The 22633-nt window shown below is 39.4% G+C and overlaps 1 protein-coding gene across 34 annotated transcripts in view; it reads right to left on the minus strand.

The window, feature by feature from the left end:
* The window catches only part of MAGI1 (membrane associated guanylate kinase, WW and PDZ domain containing 1), a 674091-nt gene that overhangs the window by 135286 nt on the left and 516172 nt on the right, over nt 1-22633 (minus strand). For all 34 annotated transcript variants that reach the window (XM_003309855.7, XM_520680.9, XM_054680761.2 and 31 more), the window contains one exon: nt 4440-4559. In XM_003309855.7, coding sequence (XP_003309903.1) covers nt 4440-4559 — 120 coding nt within the window. The remainder of the gene's footprint in view (nt 1-4439; nt 4560-22633) is intronic.

A 22633-nucleotide genomic window follows, 5' to 3' on the forward strand; every position in this document is an offset into this window, starting at 1 on the left:
AGAGTGCCTGAATCTGAATCCCAGCTCTATCTTTGATTTACCATGTGAACTAAGAAGAGATTACTGGCATTTCTGGGCCTCATACTCCTCTTCTGTAAAATGGACGTAAATAGAACCTACCTCATAGGCTTGTTAGGAAGATTAAATGAATTTGTGCGTACAATGCACTTTGAAGAGCACCTACTAGGTGCCACACAAGCACTAGCAAAAATAATTAATTAAAAAACATAAGCACCTTCAAAGTCAGGTAGTTTTGGTCTACTGCCCTGTACATCATATCCCTTGCCTCACAAAAAAGTCTGACCTGAAATAAAAGCTCAATAAATATTTGTTGAAATAAACTATATATGCATTAAAGGGCTTGCTTTAAAACTGCGCTACCAGAAACTTACCCTATAGTTATGCTCATAATTGCGTAACAATATACTTGAAGCACTGTTTATAACACCACCACCAAAAACAGAAGGGGGAGGTGAGGCAGGGGACATTTAAAATGTCCATCTGCAGGGGGCTGGTTAAGTAAGTTATATATTTACAGATAGACAGACAGACAGACAGATAGATAGATGTAGATATATATATACTCATTCACTGGGACACTATGCAGCATTTATAAAGAATGAGGTGAAACTGTATGGGGTAATGTGGAAAGATCTCCAGGGTATGTTAAGGGCAAACGGCAATAACAGAGTGAAGTAAACAAGATATACATATATGTTGTGTACATATAAGTTTTCTGAATATTTGCACTAGCATCTTTAATAATGGTTACCTATATGGAAGAGGGGAAACAAGTAGGACTTAGCTAGTTTTAAGGCTTTTACTGTAGGAACTATTCCATCATGTACACTTATTACTGTTACTTAAACATTTATATATGTCTTGCTTTAAAGAGTGCTTTGTGTTGTTGTGGTAGACTTTTCCTCTCTGGAACCAGCAGAGGTCTGGAGAAAGCAATTTCAGGAGGGGAAAAAAGATGGTGAGTACCTGGGAAGTAAATAAAGACATTTTACTGGCAAATCTGCTGGTTTACTGACTAGTAGAGGGGAAAGGGATCCACTATGGGAGCAATTTTGAACTAGGTGCGTGTAAATACAAGAGCTAATGCTGAAGGAGAGCTTACATGTGTCAGACACTCTGCTAAGCCCTTTCCAATTATTGTCTCATTTAGCCCTACCTCTGAGGAAGCACTATTATTATCCTCATTTTACCAATGGGAAAACGGAGACATGCAGCATTAAGTAACTTGCCGGAGGGCACACAGCTCAATAGCAAAGGGGCTGAGAATCAAACTCAGGCAGTGTGACAGCAGGGCTTGCATGCTTGTTAGCGTCCACCAATAGACAGCAGCCACCATCAAGGGACTTGTCCAGGGGAGGCAAAGACAGAGGAAGTTCTCTAAATGTCTTTCCAGCCCTACTCCGATGAGGGTATATGGCATTTAATAAACATTCCATTTGGCTCTCAGCTTTTAAGAGTCAATATGATATACTCTGGTCAGTTCCAAAAAATTATGAGCCATCTCGGCCAGGCTCGGTGGCCCACGCCTGTAATCCCAGTACTATGGGAGGTCGATGCAGGCGGATCACGAAGTCATGAGATCGAGACCATCCTGGCCAACATGGTGAAACCCTGTCTGTACTAAAAATATAAAAACTTAGCCGGGCACAGTGGCATGCACCTGTAGTTCCAGCTACTCAGGAGGCTGAGGCAGGAGAATCACTTGAACATGGGAGGCGGAGGTTGCAGTGAGCTGAGACTGCGCCACTGCACTCCAGCCTGGGCGACAGAGCGAGACTCTGCCTCAAAAAAAAAAAAAAAGAAAAAAATTATGAGCCATCTCATATGGTAAGGAAATTTCGCTGCTAATAGGCCAAAGGCTGAAGAACGCTGTACAAATGGGTTAGAACTGGAAAAGATTAATCCTGCGCCTAAGAAAATTCCAATTCCAAAATAACTATGCAACATTCACAAAGGCACCGTTTTCTATAAGACAATCAGACATTTTCTGAAAACCATTCCTCTACTGCTATACACCAGGAAGTTAGCTTCAAGTACTAATGGGTTATTTTCCTTAGCTTCTTAGTTATATCTAGGATATTCTTTGGGATTTTAGGAAAGAGTGTAGGATCTGAGAGTCACACTGAGCTGGGTTTGGTTCCTTCTCTAGCATTCTAGAACTGGCTGTGCAACTCTGAAATAGTTATTTAATACCACTTGGCTTCAGTGTCCCCATCTAAAAATTCAGTGAAGATAATAGCCGCCTCTGTTGCAATGATAAAATTAAATGAGAAAAAGAACTGACTCCACCTATATATCATTTGTTCCATTAACATCGAATAAAGCGAGTTTACTTTCCATCTTCCAAGTTTTTCCTTTCCGACCCAATCCTCTTTTGCTTTGTACAACCACTCCCACCCCAGCCTCTCCAAAAATGCAAATAGATGTTTTATATATTTGATGACTGAAGCCCCCCAGATGGGCATAATAACTGATTGCAGATGAGGACAATTCTCTCTCTGCTAACCAAAGAGGAGTCACACATGCTCTCCTCTTCACATGTACAACATGAGAGGACAGCATGCTGACAACATGTTGAAGAAGCTCCTTGTACCTTCCCGCAGCCCCCCTCCCTTCCCTCTATACACTCCTAGACCTCGATTATTCTCAGACCCCTGCCCAGCCCACCAGCCACCCAGTCACATCCCAACATGTAGTTTCAGGAAACTAAGCCAACTGATAATTAGCAACACTCAAAAACAAACAAACAAAAATTCCGGATTCATGAGCAGGAATTTGATTAATATACACTGTCTACTGTATATTCACAATTTGGAAAGGAGCAGTATGTACAAAGACAATGCTCCTTCCCGTCTTCTCCAAAGAACATCAAACCAGAAACAGCCATCTCTAAGATTCATGATCATGATATGAGTGTTAGTCACTGTAACAGGAGCAATTATCACATTAAAGCTATAATGTCCCTAATAAAATAATAATCTACTTTGTATTTACCCTTTATGTTTAAGTCTAAACTTTAAAATGCCCCTGTGAATGCCTAATAAATCCAAATTTTAAAGAGTTTGTAAAGAGATACACATAATAACTTGACCAAGTTAATAATCTGCCCTAGTTAATAGTATCATTACACCACTTCTGCCTCAAATAATAACACTCCAAAAAGTAATCAAGCTATAATACTGTTTTCAGAAAAACGTGACTTTTTTCCACCACATTTGGCTTTGACCCAGCAATGGGATCTGATCCTATGGATATGTTTGCACCTGTATGAAATGATACATCCATGTCATTCAACTCAGCAGTGTGTAGAAATATGAAACATTGAAACTGACTCAAATATTTGTTCAGAGGGAAGTGGTTAAATAAATTACGGTATGCCCATACAAAGGAATTATAATTTTTATAATTATATTTCAAAAAGAAGAAAACCAGAAGTGCTTTATTACTGAATTGCAATGACCTATTAAGACATACTGTTAAACAAAAAGAGCAAGGTCCAAACAGCATGTACTATATACTACCTTTTGGGGAAAACTGGGAAGAAATGGGACTATCCATACAATAGGCATGCACACATGTACATATGCATGTGCACACGCATGTCTGTATTGACATAAACTTCAGAAGAGTAATCAGATTATTTATAATATTGAATGCTAAATCAGGCAGGTGGGAGACAGGTATATGAAGATTACTTAGCTAAATATTTTTAAAATAATCTGCTTTCCTGTAATCCCAGCACTTTGGGAGGCCAAGGCGGGCGGATCACGAGGTCAGGAGATCGAGACGATCCTGGCTAACACGGTGAAACCCTGTCTCTACTAAAAATACAAAAAAATTAGCCGGGTGTGGTGGCAGGCGCCTGTAATCCCAGCTACTAGGGAGGCTGAGGCAGGAGAATGGCATGAACCCAGGAGGCAGAGCTTACAGTGAGCCAAGATCACGCCACTGCACTCCAGCCTGGGCGACAGAGCGAGACTCCGTCTCAAAAAAAAAAAAAAAGTTTGCTTTATGAATCACATAAAAATACATTAAAAACCAATCAGTAGGAAAGTGATATTTTATTTCTTCAAGATTAAAACAACACTACTTATAGGGTCACATTTTGTGATTAACCATGATTCTTCCTTCTCTCCTAATACCATACATGTCCATATTAAAAACAAAACACACCCACATACTTGAATAGGTAAATTAAAAAAGAAAACTCCTAGAGAAAAACTAAAACTATTTTTAAAGAACTCCACAAAGCCTTATTCCATAGACTTTATCTATTATTCGTCATATTAAGGTGAACTGCAATCTCCTGTTATTTGTTTAGACCTCCAGATTCCACCAAACATTTTTGCCTGGATGGCTCTGGCTCCTCTCAAGTACCCAGGAGAGAAGCGTTTTATGCTGTCGTACAAGTAACTCACCTTCATAGGTGCCGACTTCCAGAAGAGTCCCGCTCTGCTCGAGGTCCAAGAACTCCTTCACAGTCAGAAAGTTATAGTCCACGCCAGGCACTTCTCCTTCTCTGGGAGATCGGGTTGTGCCTGTAGCAGAAAATACAAAGGCACAACAAACCATCAATCAACTAAAACAGGAAGTTCCACATCCAGGTGTAATTAAAATAACCTGTTCAGTAAGAGGGCGTACCTAAGACTCTGCCGCCTCATCTGCCCAGACAGGGACACAGTAAAGGCAACTTCTTTCTAATACAACACAACAGCATTCTCATTTCCACACTCTAGTGCCTGGGACCCCAAATGGGAGAGAGAGAAAACCAAGCACAGCTGGGTAACCTAGAGAGAGTTTTATACCATTTTTGATAATGCACTGAATAAAAAAGGTGAACTGGATTTTATACAGACAACATTCACAGTCAGCAGCTTTTACGACTCCAGTAAATACTAAAAACGTATCCACCTTAAGCTCAGAGCCTAAGGGGTTTGTGTTTTTATCACAGGCCTTGAGATTCTTGTATTCCTCAATACAACCGGCAAGTTCCAAAGCCCTTTAAAGAAAATGACACCTGCTGCATAAACACATCACCAGAGAAATATGATTGCCTGAGATCTGTGGTTGGACATCTCCCAGGGATTAAAATGCTGCTGCTCCTCATGTAATTAATATGTTGGGCAAAAAGAGGCCGTCCATGAATTCTGACTAGGGAGAAAGGACGCTGCATTTGCTAGAAAATTCTCCCCCTGAATTAATCTGGTCATCTTCTCAGTGGCTAACAAATGTAACGCTTCCTCTTATGAAATAATGCAGAGCATCCAGAGTAAAAAAGTCACCCAGCTCAGGTGCTGGGCTATGGATCTATCATTTTAGCCCAATCTCAGTCAACAAAGTGGAAGCAATGAGCAGAATGTGGTTTACACATAAGTCAAGAAAGGAAAATAAACCAAACAGCAATTATGTACCATGTACTAGGAGCCTATGTTAAATATTATGAGACGAAAAAAAAGAGCAAAAAGTGTGATTTCTGCTGTTACATTCAACAGAGCTCATTTTGCAAGGCATTATTACCTGTGGTGGTGATTTAAGGTCAACGTTTTCCTATATAATAAGCAACGATATTTCCCTATGTCTAGGATCTCTTCGTTGAAATGTAATGCAATTAAATAACCAACTATATGTGCCTAGTGGCGCTGAAGTTCTTAGCACTGTGCAGTCTCTGATCACCTGCCCATGTGAATAACCGCATCCACGCCTACACTGGATATTCACAATTTTCATAAGTCAAAAACACTCAACACTTAGTACACACTTTACTCAGGCAAAATGTATTTTTAGTGCACATAATTCTTCTATCTGAAATCAGAATATTTTAAATAGCTGCAAATTGGGCATAGGATGGTTATAGTATAGATGTTTGCTTCTCATAATCAGCATGCTAGAACCTTCAGGTTAAAAAGTCTACTCTTACACTGTTTCCTAATTTGTTCCCGTTTCATGCCTCCCCTGGCAGGTGATGACAAATCCCTTGAGGTAGTTCACAACTTTTAAATTTACATCTCAAGTGTCAGGCACAGGAAACATAGAGACAGTATCATATACTGTTAAAGAACAGTGGTCTGGAGTGGGAATCCTAGGTTCATGGTCTGCCTCTCCAACCTGTGGTCTTGGACAGGTTCCTTAGTGTCTATTTCTCAGTATCCTTGTTTGCAAAATAGGGATAGTAATAGCACCTAATCCATAAGTTTGTTGTGTGTATTGAATGAGATAATCCTTTTTGAGGGCTTTGCTCAATAATTTTTAGTAGACATTATAGTTTATGTTTTTGTTAGAATGAATTGATAGAATCTTATCGTTCAAATCCCACTATAATAATCTGTTATTATATACATATATATATATCTGTTTATGTATATGTGTGTGTATTCATGGCATTATATATTGTATTTATTCAACAAATATTTACTGAGGCCCCAACACATGCCAGGCACTGGGAAAACACTGGTGAACAAGACAAAGCTCATGCCCTGATGGAATTTATATGTTACTGTGAGACACAGAAAACAAATATGTATATAAATAAATATAGCATATAATATCAGGAGGAAATCATTCTTCTACAGACTGAAAGATTAGAAAGTATCTCAGAGCAACATAGGTTAAAGGTTTAGACAGTGTCTTGGAGGGAGGGAGCAAGGGAGAAGTAGGGAAGCTATATTAGCTAGGTGATGAGGAAGAGCCTGGCTAATAGAAAAGGTGATGAGGAATGCATCCAGGCAGAGGGAAGGGAAAAGGCTTTGATACGGGTGTGATCTGGTGTGTTCAGGGAAGGGCAGAAAGGCCAGCATGGTTGCGGTACAGTGATGAAAAAAGGGCTGGAAACGAAAGCAAGCGGCAAGATTACGTAGGCCATAGAAAACACTTCATATATTATTCTAAGGATAATGGAATGTCATCCTTAGAATGGTTTTGAGCAAGGGGGTGCCTTGATTTGGTTTTTCTTTTATTTTCCTTTTCAGAGACAGAGTCTCGCTCTATCGCTCAGGCTGGAGTGCACTGGAGGAATCACAGCTCACTATCTCCTTGAACTACTGGGCTCAAGAGATCCTCTCACCTCAGCCTCCTGAGTAGTTAGGACTACAGGCACATGCCACCACACCCAGCTAATTTTTTTTTTTTTTTGTACAAATGGGGGGTCTCACTATATTGCCCAGGCTGGTCTCTAACTCCTGGCTTCAAGCAGTCCTCCTACCTTGGCCTCCAAATTACTCGGATTACAGGCATAAGCCACCACACTCGGCTTAGTTTTCCTTTTTAAAGCTCTTTGACTTCAAGGAGAACAAGTTTTTGGAGAGTAGGGCGGGAGGTGGGCAAGAATAGAAGCAGGGGGACCAGTTGGGTGGTTACCATAGTGTCCAGGTGAATGGTAATCAAGATATGGACTAGAATAGGACAGAAGTGATAAGAAGCAGTGAGATTTCTATTACAAACATGAGTATTTTAAAGAGCTACAGCATAGTCCATAGAACAGACATATTAAAAGTAAAACCCATCATCAAGGTATTAAGCGCCACATGCATTAGCTATTTATCCTGATGCTCTCCATGCCACCCACCGATGGAGGACAGAGAGCATCAGGGGGATGGAGATGCACCAGGATAAACAGCTAATGCATGTGGGGCTTAATACGAAGATCAGGTGCAGCAAACCACCACGGCACATGTTTACCTATGTAACAAACCTGCATGTCATATGTAAGTATCCTAGCACTTAAAATAAAAATAAATTTAAAAAAGTATGTCAGCTCATCACACCATGCTAGGTCTATATTTTGAAGACAAAACTAATAGAACTTGCTGATGGATTGGATGTTATATGTAAGAAAGACAGAATAAAGACAGAAATACCTATTTTGTGACCTGGGCAAATGGGCTGTGCCATTTGCAGAGATTGAGAAGGCTGAGGGGAAAGGTTTTGGGAACAGGGAAAATCAAAAGTTCACTTTTGGACATGTTAGGTTCACTAATAGACACCTACGAGCAGAGAGTTGGAGCACAGCTGACCTTAAAAGTCTGAAGGTCAGAGTAGAGGGTGGAATGTAAACTTAATAATAATATTAAGAGTGATCAGTTGATTAGTAAACCAATGGCATTTGAAGGCAAGAGACAGAAAGATAAAATCTACAGAGAGAGTTTAGGGGAAAACAAGCCAAGAAGTTTGGATTGAACACTAAGAACTTTTAACTTTTCGAAGATGAGAATAAGAGAAAGATCGTCAAAGGAGACTAAGCAGCAGTAGCCAGCAAGATAGGAGCAAAGGAGGAGGGTGTGATGTCTTGGAGCCAAGTGAAAAAGCTGTTCAGCCAGCTACCTCTAAAACACAAACAGTCTACATCACACTGGGAATTCCAGTGCAGTGCAAGAATAGAATCTCTTTGAAACTTGCTGTGAAAGGATCTGTCCTAAATATGTTCTATATGGCAACTCTCATATTCAGCCTCCATACCAAAGTTCCATTAACTTAATCCATCTTGAAAAAAAATGAGGACAAAATAAAACAAAACAAAAAATGTGTTGAGTTTCATAGTCTTGCCAAACTAGACAATGTTAATTTTTTTCTCCTTCTGCAGCCATCTTTGCCACTCTTTCAATGATGTTTTCAGATCCAATTTGTCAGGTTTACGTTAAAGACAACAATCACCCTGGGGTCTTAATTTCCTGAGAGGATTCAAAATAATCAAGAATGTCAAAAATGCTGCATTTCAGCAGAAACATCAAACTAGCAGATACCATTTTTCCATGTAAATAAATATGCTTAGGATGCCTTAGAGCAGCAGGGGAAGGGAGTGGGAGGGCGGGCAAGTCTCCACCCACAAAACGTTCAGGGTTTATTACCCAGACAAAACCTTTCCATGCTCAGGCTAGCAGGAGGTTTCCCAGCTATCCTCTGAGCAGCCCGCCCTGGGTCTGGGCCAACCTGACCAGGCTCTATTCACCGATGTTGTGGAGAAAAGGACCCAGGGAGGGGACCCCGCCTTCTCTTTTCTTGTAGCAGAATGACAGGCTGCTGGCTGGACACACGCCTGGCAGATGGCATTTCAAAGGGTTTTCAGGAGCCATCTGGGTTGGGTACAATTATTATAAACCATGCTTCTAACAAAGCCAGAAGGGTTACTTCCTGACAGAAGACGAGTAAAACAAATTCTACCATGTTTCTCAGGGACAGCGTACTAATATAAAAAAAAAAGCAGAAAAAAAAAAGCGACCAGGCTGACAAACTGGGATTTTCCTTAGCCTACAATACTGCCTTCTCTTTTTCTAGCTAGAAATTGGGCCAACGATATTTTGCAGTTATTAGCTTTAAGCTAATAATAAGCACAGCGTCCAACCCCCCAAAAAAGAAAAAATATATATAACTCTGGGAAAAAAATAATAGCTTCCATTTCTCAGATGTTCACTTATGTCCCAAGCAAGCTGTTAAGCACTTAATCAATACTATTATTGTATATAATCTTCACAAGAAACACAGAAGTAAGGATTATTATTACCCTCATTTTATTGATGAAGAAGCTCAGACTCAGAGAAGTAACCTGCCCAAGGTCACATAACAAGTTGGGCAGAGCCATGGTCTGTCTGAACACAGGCAATGTGACAGCAGCATCCCTCATCCTTAACCATCACTGTCTGATGGAACGTGTCTTCATGGAAATGTTCCATATCTGTGCTGTCTATCCTGGTAGCCCCTAGCCACATGTAGCTATTAAAAAGTGGCCAGTGTGATTAGGAAACTGAATGTAAACTTTTATTTAATCTTAATAACTTTAAGTTTGAATAGCCACATGTGGCTAGTGGCTACTGGACTGGTCAGTACAGCTCTCAACCATGAGAATATCTGAGTTGCCTTCATTACACTACATCCAGTACCATGTCCCAAACAACTTCTAGCACTCAAAATAAGAACAAGAAACATACTTACCTGAAACAGCATGACATCTCAAACAGATAGAAGAAAACCACTCTTGAAAAAAAAAAAAAAAAACTCTCATATGCTTTGAAAAACTATCTACGCAACTCCACGATTTGTTTTTAAAATTCTATTGATTCCTATTGGCTGTGGTCTCTAGGAAAAACAAAAATGTTCTTAGATATTTGTGACAGCATGGTTTGTAGCAAACAAAACAAAAAAGACCAAAACAAAAGCAGCCCTCCAAGACACAGAAAAAATGAGTGTCCACGAATATGGAAATGATTGAATGAAATATGGTTGATCCACCCTTGGGAAAATGTTTTAGCTATGTAATGGTAAATGGTAAAGAATGGTTAAATTGGCCAGTTGCAGTGGCTCATGCCTGTAATCCCAACACTTTGGGAGGCCGAGGTGGCCAGATCACGAGGTCAGGAGATCGAGATCATCCTGGCTAACACGGTGAAACCCCATCTCTACTAAAAATACAAAAAATTAGCCAGGCATGGTGGCAGGTAACTGTAGTCCTAGTTACTTGGGAGGCTGAGGCAGAGGTTGCAGTGAGCTGAGATTGCGCCACTGCACTCCAGCCTGGGCGACAGACTGAGACTCCGTCTCAAAAAAAAAAAAAAAAAAAAAAAGAATGGTTAAATCTACATGCAGTTACCTGAAGGAATGCCTTTAATGTGCACTGAAGTGATACAAACAAATTACAGAATAAGATGTAAACTATCACTGCATTTCACTGAAAAACAGAATATGGCTTGTTTTACAAGTTTATGAGTTTTATGAGTTCACATAGTTAAATGGGTATAATAATACTATTCCCTTAACAGTGGTAACCTCAGGAGGGTAGCTTCAGAAATGGGAAGAGATGAAATGATTGTTTAAACAACTCTCATGCTCCAAATGGTATCAGTAGGCAGGTAACTGTCTTGGCATTTTATAAACTGAATGAAATCATTATTTAAGAAATATTTTAAGACCTGATTCTTGGGTATTTTATTCAAGTACTTTCAACAGTAACTTAGTCCTCACAAAAAAACATGCAAACAACTTATAGACTCCAGCTGAATCACACAAACAATGTTTCAAGGTTTCCTATCTCATAGAAAGCCAGCCTCAAGGTCAACAATACTTTACTTGCCTTACCGATGAATAGGAATATACTACAAGTAGATTTGAGAAAGTGGTACTATTTTTTCCACTTGATTTTATTTTTAAACCCCAAACTGCTCATCACTTAAACAGATTGCTTTTTAAGTATTTAAGTAGCTCCAAGATTTGTACTAGAATAGTGAATATCAACCCTTCCCACCACTAGATAATAACTTAAGTAATTAATTTGAGCTATGTCCTAGTGAGTATCTCAGAATGAATTAGCAATGCCCCCAAACCTCATCCAGTAAAGCTTGAGTGGCTATCTGCTTCTTACACACATTTTATGGTTCATAAACTTGCAGTGTATCTGGCTTCAGAGACTCGTACTGAGGAAATGATAAAGTGACCTTCCTTATCACTGAAATCCACAAACCATGACTACAAAAAGGAAACTGGACTGGGAACTTGTCCGCGCTATCTTTTTATTCTAGACATTCTCTTGAAATATCCAGTTGAGGCAGAAAAAGAAAAATCCTACTGGTGAAATTCTGATAAGCCATTTCCCACTGCTTCACCTTCCCAACGCCATCCGGTTTCAAGATGTTGAGATCTCACTCAGCAACTGTCCAAACGGTCTTATGGCCAGACTGTTAAAGGAAAATAATCAGCCCACAAAGATTAAATTGTCAATATTCCATGATATCACCTGCTGTTAAATTAATCAGGGTCCTGCTTGTCAAAATCTAACAAGACTTCAAAAAATGACAGTCACTGCAACTGCTTACGTGTTAAGAACAGATCATCATTTTCCTATTCTAACACAATCATTTGCATCTGATAAATATCCAGAGTATCAGTTGGATATCCAGGACAGCCTCATGCAGTTCATTCTTTAGCTGATAGAGCTAGAGCACAGCAGAATGTATTAGTCCTCCAAATTCACTCAGTTACCTACCTCTTGCACAATTTTTGCCATATATGACAATCAGCGCTACAATTTACTTGATATCTATCCCTCAAATCAAACTGCCTTTTGTGGTGAAACAGACATCTTATTTAATATTAAAAACCCCTTCTGAAACTGCTTTTAAAAAAAAATTAAACAGGCCAGGTGCGGTGGCACACACCTGTAATCCCAGCACTTTGGGAGGCTGAAGTGGATGGATCATGAGGTCAGGAGTTCAAGACCAGTCTGGCCAAGATGGTGAAACCCCGTCTCTACTAAAAATAGAAAAATTAGTGGTGGCAGGCACCTGTATTCCCAGCTACTCAGGAGGCTGAGGCAGAGAACTGCTTGAACCTGGGAGCTGAGATCGTGCCACTGCACTCCAGTGTGGGCAACAGAGCGAGACTCTGTCTCAAAAAAAAAAAAAAAAAAAAAAAATTTAAACATATTTGGGTAAAAAGGAAATACTTAGCCACCACAAACCTATTAGAATGTTTAAAAATGTTTCTGTAATACCAAATGCTGGCAAAAATATGGAGCAACTAGAACTCACATGCCTTATTGGGAAGAATAGAAAATGGTACAACCCTTTGGGGAAAGAGTTTGGCAGTTAGTTAAAAAGTTAAACATAAATTTCTCATATGACCTAACAATCCCACTCCTAAATGTTTACCCCAGAGAAATGAAAACATATTCACACAAAACCCCATACACAAATGTTTAGAAGAGCTTTATGCATAATCAACCAAAACTTTATGAAAACAACCAAATGTGGTTCAATTGGTGAATGAATTCACTGTGGCACATCCCTACAAAGAACTACTGCTCAGCAAAACTACAGATACACACAGCATGGACGAGTCTCACATACATCATGCTCAGGGAAAGAGAGGCCAGACTCAAAGATTACACACTGTATGATTACTCCATTTATATTCTATATATTCTATAGAGATGGAGAATCAAGCAGTGGTTACCAGCTATGTAGGGTGGGAGCAGCACAGGTAATTAGGGAAAGGAGAAGGACACTGTTTTGTTTCCTGCCTGCGGTGGTGGTTGCACGACTGTGCTTTGGTCAAAACCCACAGTGCACACCACGAATGGTGAATTTTACTGTGTATAATTTTTTAAAAAAGGAAACATTTAGCTTTACCTCAAATGGAAAATCAGTTTCATCCTGCCATAAACAGTAAGTAACTAAAAATAAATGCAACAAAAATAAAGCCATTTTGTTTTATCTGTAGCCTAAGGCTCTGAGCCTGAGGTCTGAATTATCCTATTATCACAAAAGGGGATTGACAAACATTAGAAATATCTTAGATGCCTATTAATGTCAATTTGAGACTTTCTGCTTAGCATAAGTATAAGGATTTGTCTTCCTTAGTTTGGACTGTTATAACAGAATACCATAAACTGGATGGCTTAAACAATAAGCATTGTTGAGACAGACACCTGGAGTCCCAGCTACAAGGGAAGCTGAAGTGGGAGGATTGCTTGAACCCAGTAGTTCAAATCCAGCCTGGGTAACATAACAAGAACTGTCTGGTGAGAGGACCCTCTTCTTGATTTTCAGACAGCTGCCTTTTTGCTGTATCTTCACATGGCAGGAAATGAAAGCCCTTCCCCTTTTTACATGGGGCATTAATTCCATCATGAGAATCTGACCTTTGGTTAATTAACTCCTAAAGGCCCCACCTCCAAATACCATTACATTAGGAATTAGGGACCCAAAGGTGAGAGAGGGAGACAGAAGGGTGCGTTGAAGCAGAAACAATTCCAATGTGAAAAGAAAAGGTGTGTGGGTAAGGTGGTCATGGTGCCAAGGAAAGGGCTGAAAGAAAATCTATGGCTCATACTACTTTGGAGGGTGGGAGTGGTTAGAAAACGAACAGTGGAGAGAGGGGGTAAAAATCCATGATACAGGTAATCCCAGATGAGACAGCTATGCAGACTCAAAAGGGTCATGTGAATAAATGTGACTCAAATTGTTAGTGTCACTAAGCAACACACACACACATACACTGCCCCCTCCCCACTCCCAGGTGTGCTGTACCTCCAGCAGAACAAAGTTGAAAAGGTAAGATCCTTGTCTTCTAAGAACTTGGAATCAGTTTAGGTCTGTGTCTAATCAGAATTGATGCCTCATTGTAAACGAGAAAGCAGCTAAAAGAGACTTGACTGATTGTCATCCCTATAACACATTATAAAATAAACACGAATAAAGAAGGCCAGCCTCCTCCTCAGGAATCAGGGGAAGTTGTTGAGTTATTTAACACTTTATATGTGGTGATCTACAAATCACTTCACAAGGAAGCAAGGCCACTCACGGCAACATAAATGGATCCTTTCTAGAAGCACCATTTTGAATAATAGGGCATTCTCTGTCCAAAACTCTCAACTATGATAACAAAGGTCAGAAACAGGACCCTTATTTTTTCTATCCCAGATCTCAACACAGTAGTGTCAGTAATTGTGTCTCATAAATGGAATAATGCCAAGCCATTCAACAGCAGGTGTGTAAAGACAATTATTTTATTCCAGCTATAACTTGCATGTTTGGGATCAGCAGACCCTTTCAGGTTCCATCTTGCATGGAAGAACACTGTGTGATGAAGGTATTGGAATCTCATTTTAAAAACCACACCTACAATACCTGAAATAAATAAGGACTTGGCATTTATTCCATTGTGCTGATGATTTGCAAAAGTGGCCTAGACATGAGAGATGGGAAGCATCTGATCTGGTTTTCATGATCCTACTTCTAGCTCTTTTCTCTATAGCTATGACATGGGATGAAGGAAAAGAAGTTTTGAGTGCCAAATCCAAGTAGCTCCACAGGAACTATTCAAACCGTCCATGTATCCTTTTCCTGGAAGCCAGGTGCTCTCAGTTAAGTGTAAACATGTTACCTTTCAAGGAGATCCACATTATGTCAAAGAAAAATGTGAACCTTCCAGATTGTTGAATGAATCATATAATACAAAAAGAGAGTATATGTCTGTCTAGGGCAAGCAAATGGTTCCCAGTAATAAACAAAAACAGCAGCTCAAGGAGCTGATGTAAGAAGAACCAGTCTTGATCCAGCTCTGCCACTAAATTAATTATGTGACTACCTTGGAACATTCCCTTTTATGCACTCAATGTCCTTATCTGTAAAACAAAAAGGGTAACTACTGCTCTGACTATATCACAGAATGATTGTGAGACCAAATACATTCATGTGCAAGGATACAAACCCCTCAGCAAATTAAAGGCATTAGAAAATTATGTTCATTTAAAAAATCTGTATTTAGGTCAACGTCTATTCTTTATATGCGTTATCTCAGTTAATCCTTGCAACAACACTATAAAGTAGGTAATATTATTATCCTATGTCACAGATGAGAAAACATGCACACATTATGTGACTTGCCAAGAATTACACAGCTGGTAAGTGGCAGGACCAGGACTTGAAACCAGGTTTTTGTTCCTAGGTGGGAACTTCTGTACACAAAGAAGACATTGGGGAGGGGTGGGAGGATAAACTAGTGGAGGAGCGAGGTGCAGCTGAATTTCCACAGCTCTTCACCCAGGGTTGAATAAATCAACACTGTCTTCATCCAGGAAACATAGCGGGGAGCTGATGGAGTTGACGGTCTGGGAGAAGAAAGCTGGTAAAACCCTTCCCCACAAGCTCTTTGATCCCAAACCTAAACTGTCAGGAACTATGTCTTACTGCCTCTTAACCAGAATACTGAGGAGGACCAGAAAACATTCCACAGGAAAGTCAACTTGAACCTGAACATTAACCATTTTTCCTCATTTTTCAGGGAAGGGAACTTTGGCACATACAAACTCATGGAAACCTCGCATTCATTAAAGTCAGGAACATGAGAGTTCTCAGGTTGTAATTGATTCATTTCAAACAGTATTAAAAAGCATCCAGGAAATAAAGGATAAGAATCTTCAGCATTAGATACACATTTATCAGAAATCAACTTTTGAGGATTATCCTTGAGGCATTTTTGTTCCAAGAGGGATTCAGGAAACCATTAACGCTATATCCTAGCGCTGAAAGTTGTCTATGAGAAAAGGGGATGAGAGCGGATAGACTCTCTCCATTATGGCAGGTAATAATACTTTCACTTTCTCCGATTAATTATAGCAATTGTTTGTGTAAAATGGAATGAACTACTTCCAACGATTTCAACCAGATAATTTTCAAAAGCATATTAAAAGAAAATAATTATTTTGGTGAAAAGCTGTGATTAATTAAGAATATCAAGTTTCCACAAATTAGGTGACTTTGCATGCTCAATGCTAAATACTGAACGTTTCTAATATTCGGCAGCTTTCTTGCTTAGTTAAAAAAAAAAAAAAATAACTGGGGCCAGGCATGGTAGCTCACGAGTTCAAGACCAGCCTATGCAAATAGTGAAACCTTGTCTCTAAAAAAATTTTTTAAATTAGCCAGATATAGTGGCACGTGCCTGTAGTCCCAGAAACTCGGGAGGCTGAGGTGGGAGGACCACTTAAGACCAGCAGAGGTTGAGAAAGCAGTGAGCCATGATCGTGCCACTGCACTCCAGCCTGGGCGACAAAGTCTAAAATAATAATAATAATAATAATTGGGAATGACTGCTAATAGCTACATGGTTTCTTTGGGGAATAATGAACATTATTTAAAATTACATCGTTTCAATGGTTGCACAGTTCTGTGCATATAATAAAAACTAAAGAATTATATACTTTAAAGGAGTGAATTTTATTATGTATAAATTGTGTATCAATAAAGTTGTTAAAAAAACTATTACACTGCAGAGATATAAAGATGGGCAAAACATGATCACTGTTCTCATAAATATTATAATTTAGTTGAGGCATTGTTACATTTCCATAAATAATAATAAATAGCACAATTTACTCTTCATCAATTTAACAGCTGCTTTCATTAGTCCTCCCAATATGGGAACTTAAAGAGTGAGATCAGCAATCACTGACCATGTTATGTCATTTTCCTAAAAATTGCAGGGATCTAAAGCTCTTTCAGAATGTCAGTCTAGAGAAACTGTTACAAAATCTACAACCAGATTTGGTGAGTTCAAATCTCAGCTCTGGTATTTGCAAACTGTGCAACCATAGACAAGGTAAACATTTTGGGTCTTGGTTTCCTCATCTCTAAAATGGGAATAATAATAATGCATGCCTCATAAGACTGTGTGAGGATTATATGAGATAACACAGGTAAAATGCTTAACCTGGTCATAATATGCATTCGGTAAGCATTAACCATGACAACAACAGTATCTGCCCACGCCCGCCCCCAACAACATACTCTGTGCTTCTAAAGGGAAACGGTTATGGAAGAAGGAAGACTATGGATCACTTACTATATCTCTAACAAAGAGCACAGGTTTTCTATACATAATGCCTAATTTAATTCTTCCAAGAGGGGTATATTTTCCCAACCTTGAAGAAATTTTCCATCCCTAATCACCATTTTTCAAAGTCACGCAAGAATCTATATAGCTCCTAACCACAACTTTTTGGATTATCTTTCAATAAGAAATCACAAAGTCAACACATTCTATAAATACCATCATTCTAGTCATTAGCCACTAGCACGGATCCATAAGAAAATGCCTACTTATTGAAATATAATGTCTAAATTTGAGGATCTCAATTGCCCTAATTCCATGTTAACCATGTTATTCTTCACATAATCAAAGCCTTCTATAATTAAATGAATGTGATATTTATTGAGCAAATATTATATAACTGGATATAAAGCGAGAAATAAATTTGTATCAAGTACTAAAACAAAGCAATTACAATAGCAATTCAAAACAGATAAAAGAAAAAAGGAGTTTATGTCCATTTAACAAATACATTCGTTCTCAGTTGACATAGGCATGATAGTTCTGAAGCCTTCTCAAGTGTACAGCCAAATAGTCACGAACATGTAAATTTTATTTTCACTCCCATCACGTATACATATGGCTACATCAAAGTAAACAAGAGGAAATATCACAGAGTGCAACATAGAACTTGTTGAAAAAATAAAGAAGAATCGGGTACAATACTAAGCCTACACCAAAGAAAGGTACACTATAGTACTACCTATGCATGGTCTTCATAGTATTGAAGAAAACTTACTGGGGCAGTAAAATTTCTAGCCACACAGCAGTATCATGTTGAAGCAGGTCTACAGAGTAAGTAGCATAAAACTGAACATATCTTTCCATTTGTTAACACATGCTTTTTTCCCTCATATTTATAGTGGTATTTACCTTGAAGGGGGTTTAGATTTGGCATCAAAAACTCAAACATTCAAAAAGTGTCTCATGAGCAAAGGCTGAGAAACATGAGCATTTAAATATCACATAAAATTGTATGAGGATTACATGAGACAACACATGTGTTAGCCTGGTCATAATATGGGTTCTCAGGCAGTTGATTTCACTCTTGGGACTCTGGTGTTGTTCGTAACATGCTTATGTTTTCCCCCATAAATAATGACATCAGCAGATTCCTAGAAAACTAAACTATAGCTTTGATTCCCAGCCCCTTCCATTACCTTATCTAATGTTTGCCAATGATCTCTATAACTATAAATCACAATCCAAAAATATATGGACTTGGAGCAACAGCAAAATCATTTAGACCCAGCTGATTAACTGTTATTGCCCTCATTTCAATTAGTTCATGTCTCAGTGAGCAATTACATTCTCACATTATGTGGTACTTCTCTGGCTACAACTATAGCTCATTTTATGTTATGGACTATATAGTTTCTAGATAGATGAGTCATAGAAATTATTTTTTTTCAGTCTCATTGTTAAGCCAAATTAGGTAGCTTTTAGAGGTGATTTTTTTTTTAACAACAGCAACATAAAAAACCCAATTACTAATGCTTCTAAACATTTGCTTGGAAAATACAGACAGTGAGGAACAGAAGCCTGTGCTGATGTGATAAACCCAAGTTCTGGTCTTTACCCACACTGACTTTAAAAATAACTATCTCATTAGAATACTATATGAGGTATCAATGGTATTATCAGAAAAGTAGTGGCCAATTTTTAAAAAATAAAATCGGCCGGGCGCGGTGGCTCACGCCTGTAATCCCAGCACTTTGGGAGGCCGAGGCGGGCGGATCACAAGGTCAGGAGATCGACACCATCCTGGCTAACACGGTGAAACCCCGTCTCTACTAAAAATACGAAAAAGTTAGCCGGGCGTGGCAGTGGGTGCCTGTAGTCCTAGCTAGTCGGGAGGCTGAGGCAGGAGAATGGCGTGAACCTGGGAGGCGGAGCTTGCAGTGAGCCGAGATTGCGCCACTGCACTCCTGCCTGGGTGACAGAGCGAGACTCTGTCTCAAAAAAAATAAAAATAAAAATAAATAAAATCAAGTAGCTTTTATTATTATAAGTTACTTTGAATTATTATGTTATATAAAGACAATAGTCTTTAAATAGAATCTAATAGAAATTGGGCCTTTTCAAACAAGCCTTCCTTATTTCAGAGATGTCAGGTGAGTGCTTTGCCTTCTAAGACAGTCACATTACTTTAAGCCTATAGGATTCTCATTAATCCAAGAACGCAGATTATGCCTTTGTCGTCTATTCAAACTGGACCCAATGTGAGTCCAGATAAAATCCAGTCAATGAATCTGTATTAGAGATAATTTTCATTAGAAGGAAATGGGTACCTTTGTTGTGACATATAAATAACAAAAGAAAAAACTGGGGAGTTTTGTTTTTGTTGTGTTTTGTTTCATGTGTATTAAGTGAGTGTCATTATCACACAATGCTTACTGGTTCTCACTCTTGGGTTCCATCTGATTTGTCATCCCTGTCAACAGCAACTGCTGATCAAGGGCAAAGAGAGGGCAGAGGCAATCTTTATTTCCTCCATTTGGCAGCAGGGTAAGACTGCCATTAGCTTCCTGTGAGCCAGGGAAGACCTGGTGATACGATGGATGATCCTGGAGCTCTTACAAGAAGTTTTCACCAGATACTTGCCTCTTAACCTATTTACCTAGCAGTGAGGCTCTCATTTTCTGGGAAACCCACATTTTTGCCCAGAGGGAAGCAAAGAGTCAAAGTGTTTAATTGAAGCTATTGCCTTGGCCTCCAATGGGTTTATTGTTTCAAAACAAAACAATCAAAATAAACAAACAAACAAAACACAGGTATTTAAATGAACCAGTAGGGAAATCCAGAGAGCTCCTAATCTCAACACATAACATATGTTACATTTGAAGAGAGCAATTTTTTAAATTAACCGCTTTATAAAATGTTGTGCAAGTATTTTTTGTTTTGTTTTACATAAGCAAAACAGAAAATGAGACATCTAAGAAAAAAGAAGTGGCTTTCTAAATGCTTAAATGAATACTAACTAATGTCAATGAATGACACTTACACTAAAAGCAAGCCATGGAAAATAAAAAATTCACACAATAGGGCCTGATCAAATTTTTGGTAGTTGTCCCTTATTTCTCTTTTCAGATATAAAAAGTTAATGCTGTAGACAATGTAGAATCTACGAAAGAACACAAAGACAACAAGTACCCCCACCATCCAGAAATAAACCCTATCAACAGTTAAGTATCCAAAGTCCATGGCACCAACCCATGGCCCAGGATGAATTCTGGGAATCTTCAACCAAACTCTCAGCCATCAGAATTGTCACTTGCCACTTCAGGCTTCATTGTAATCAACACCAAATCATATGGTCCAATACTTTACAGAGAAAAGGTATTGCTATTTTTTACAACCATAACAGCAAGCCTGGCACTTACATGCTTCAGGTTACACAAATACTGAAAATGAGGGTGAGAACACATCATAAAGTTTATTGGAGAAGTCAGTACTGACTGATGCACAGTCAAAAATCTTTACAGGGGCACGGGGAATTGAAACAGCAGAAATTATCAAAAACAATTTCTTGCCCTAGTTTTCAAGCTCTGGGTCCTTTAAGAAGTGTAATAATAAGCTGGGTGCAGTGGCACACACCGATAGTCCCAGCTACTCAAGAGGCTGAGGGTGAGAGAACTGCCTGAGCATAGAAGTTCAAGTCCAGACTGGACAACATACCAAGACCCTGTCTCCCTCTCTCTCTCTCTCTCTTTTTTTTTTTTTTGAGATGGAGTTTCGCTCTTTTGGCAGGCTGGAGTGCAGTGGTCCAATCTTGGCTCACTGCAACCTCCACCTCCTGGGTTCAAGCGATTCCCCTGCCTCAGCCTCCCAAGTAGCTGGGACTACAGGCATGCGCCACCCCACCCGGCTAATTTCTGTATTTTTAGTAGAGACAGGGTTTCACCATGTTGGCCAGGATGGTCTCGATCTCTTGACCTTGGGATCCGCCCGCCTGGCCTCCCAACGCATTGGAATTACAGCCATGAGCCACCGTACCTGGCCTACCCTGTCTCTTTTTAAAAGTATAATAATAATAAATAGTAGCATGCACTTAACTAATAATAGAGGTCTGTTAATATCACTATCACCACAAAAGAGTTATAAAGCACTTACTACATGTCAGGCACTGCAAGTACTTTGTACTCTCTTTTCCCCTAAAACCTTATCATAATCATGAGCAAAATACTAAAATAAGCCCACTTTTCAAATGAGGCTTTGGAAAGAAACATAGTACATCCCACCTCTTTAAGGGGGCTGAACTGGGATTAAAACCCAGGTTTTCCTACTCTGGAAGCTAAGCTCTAAAATTTTACACTACCTGGCTTCATATCTCATTCTGCATCAAGCATGTTGGCCTCTATTCTTAGACTACTCCAGAAAGAATCCTGCCTCAGGGCCTTTGCACTTGCTATTACTCCTCCCTACAACACTCTTGTCTCAGTTGGCCACTCTTTCTCAAGACAGCCCCAATGGTTGCTCCCAAACTTCCTTCAAGAATTTGCTCCAATGTCACCTTCTTGGTAAAGAGCTTCCTAATGGCTTATGGTAAACTGTAAGCTCTTCCTCCCACCCTTGAACTACCTATCCTGCTTTATCTTTCTCCACAGCACATATCAACATCTGTGCTGGTTATTAAACTAGTGGCTTGGCTCCAAATCTACCCTTCCAAACACTCTTCTGCAATGCTCAAGTTAGGAGTCTACAAACCGTATTTCCTAGGATTATTCTGCAATAGGGGAAAACTGAAGAAGGTGGGAGGTCAGAGTGGACTAGCTACTTCCCATATGTTTGCTGTTCCTGTCAGTATGTCCCCAGCAGAGGCCCTTCGCCCTGGCAGCATAAGTTGGTTCCAGTCTCCAACTCCTGAGTCAGTCTCATCGCATCCTAAGAGGTACCAGTGCCACCTTCTCGGACATCTGAGCTCTCTGCCACAGGGATCCCTCCTCTGAGCCTCGAGACTCAAACAACTCCAAACTCTTTATTTTGATCCTCCCACACAACCATGCAGGCTGCTTTCTGAAGTTATTTCCTTTGTGTGACCTCAGAGCTCTCTTTCTGCTTTTTCAGATCTCCAACACCAATTCCCTATAATAGAGTCCCTCTGTTGAAAAACCTAGTACGATTTTTGCTTTCTTGACTGGACCCCAAATGATATACTTAATATGTAATAACTTTAGATTTTTAAACAAAATTAAGAAAGTAATCTTTCCACAGTAGCATTAGAACAGAGGGTTTTGTCTGTCTCATTACTGTTGAATCC

Source organism: Pan troglodytes, chromosome 2 (genome assembly GCF_028858775.2).
Source record: "Pan troglodytes isolate AG18354 chromosome 2, NHGRI_mPanTro3-v2.0_pri, whole genome shotgun sequence".
NCBI classification, from domain to species: Eukaryota; Metazoa; Chordata; class Mammalia; order Primates; family Hominidae; genus Pan; species Pan troglodytes.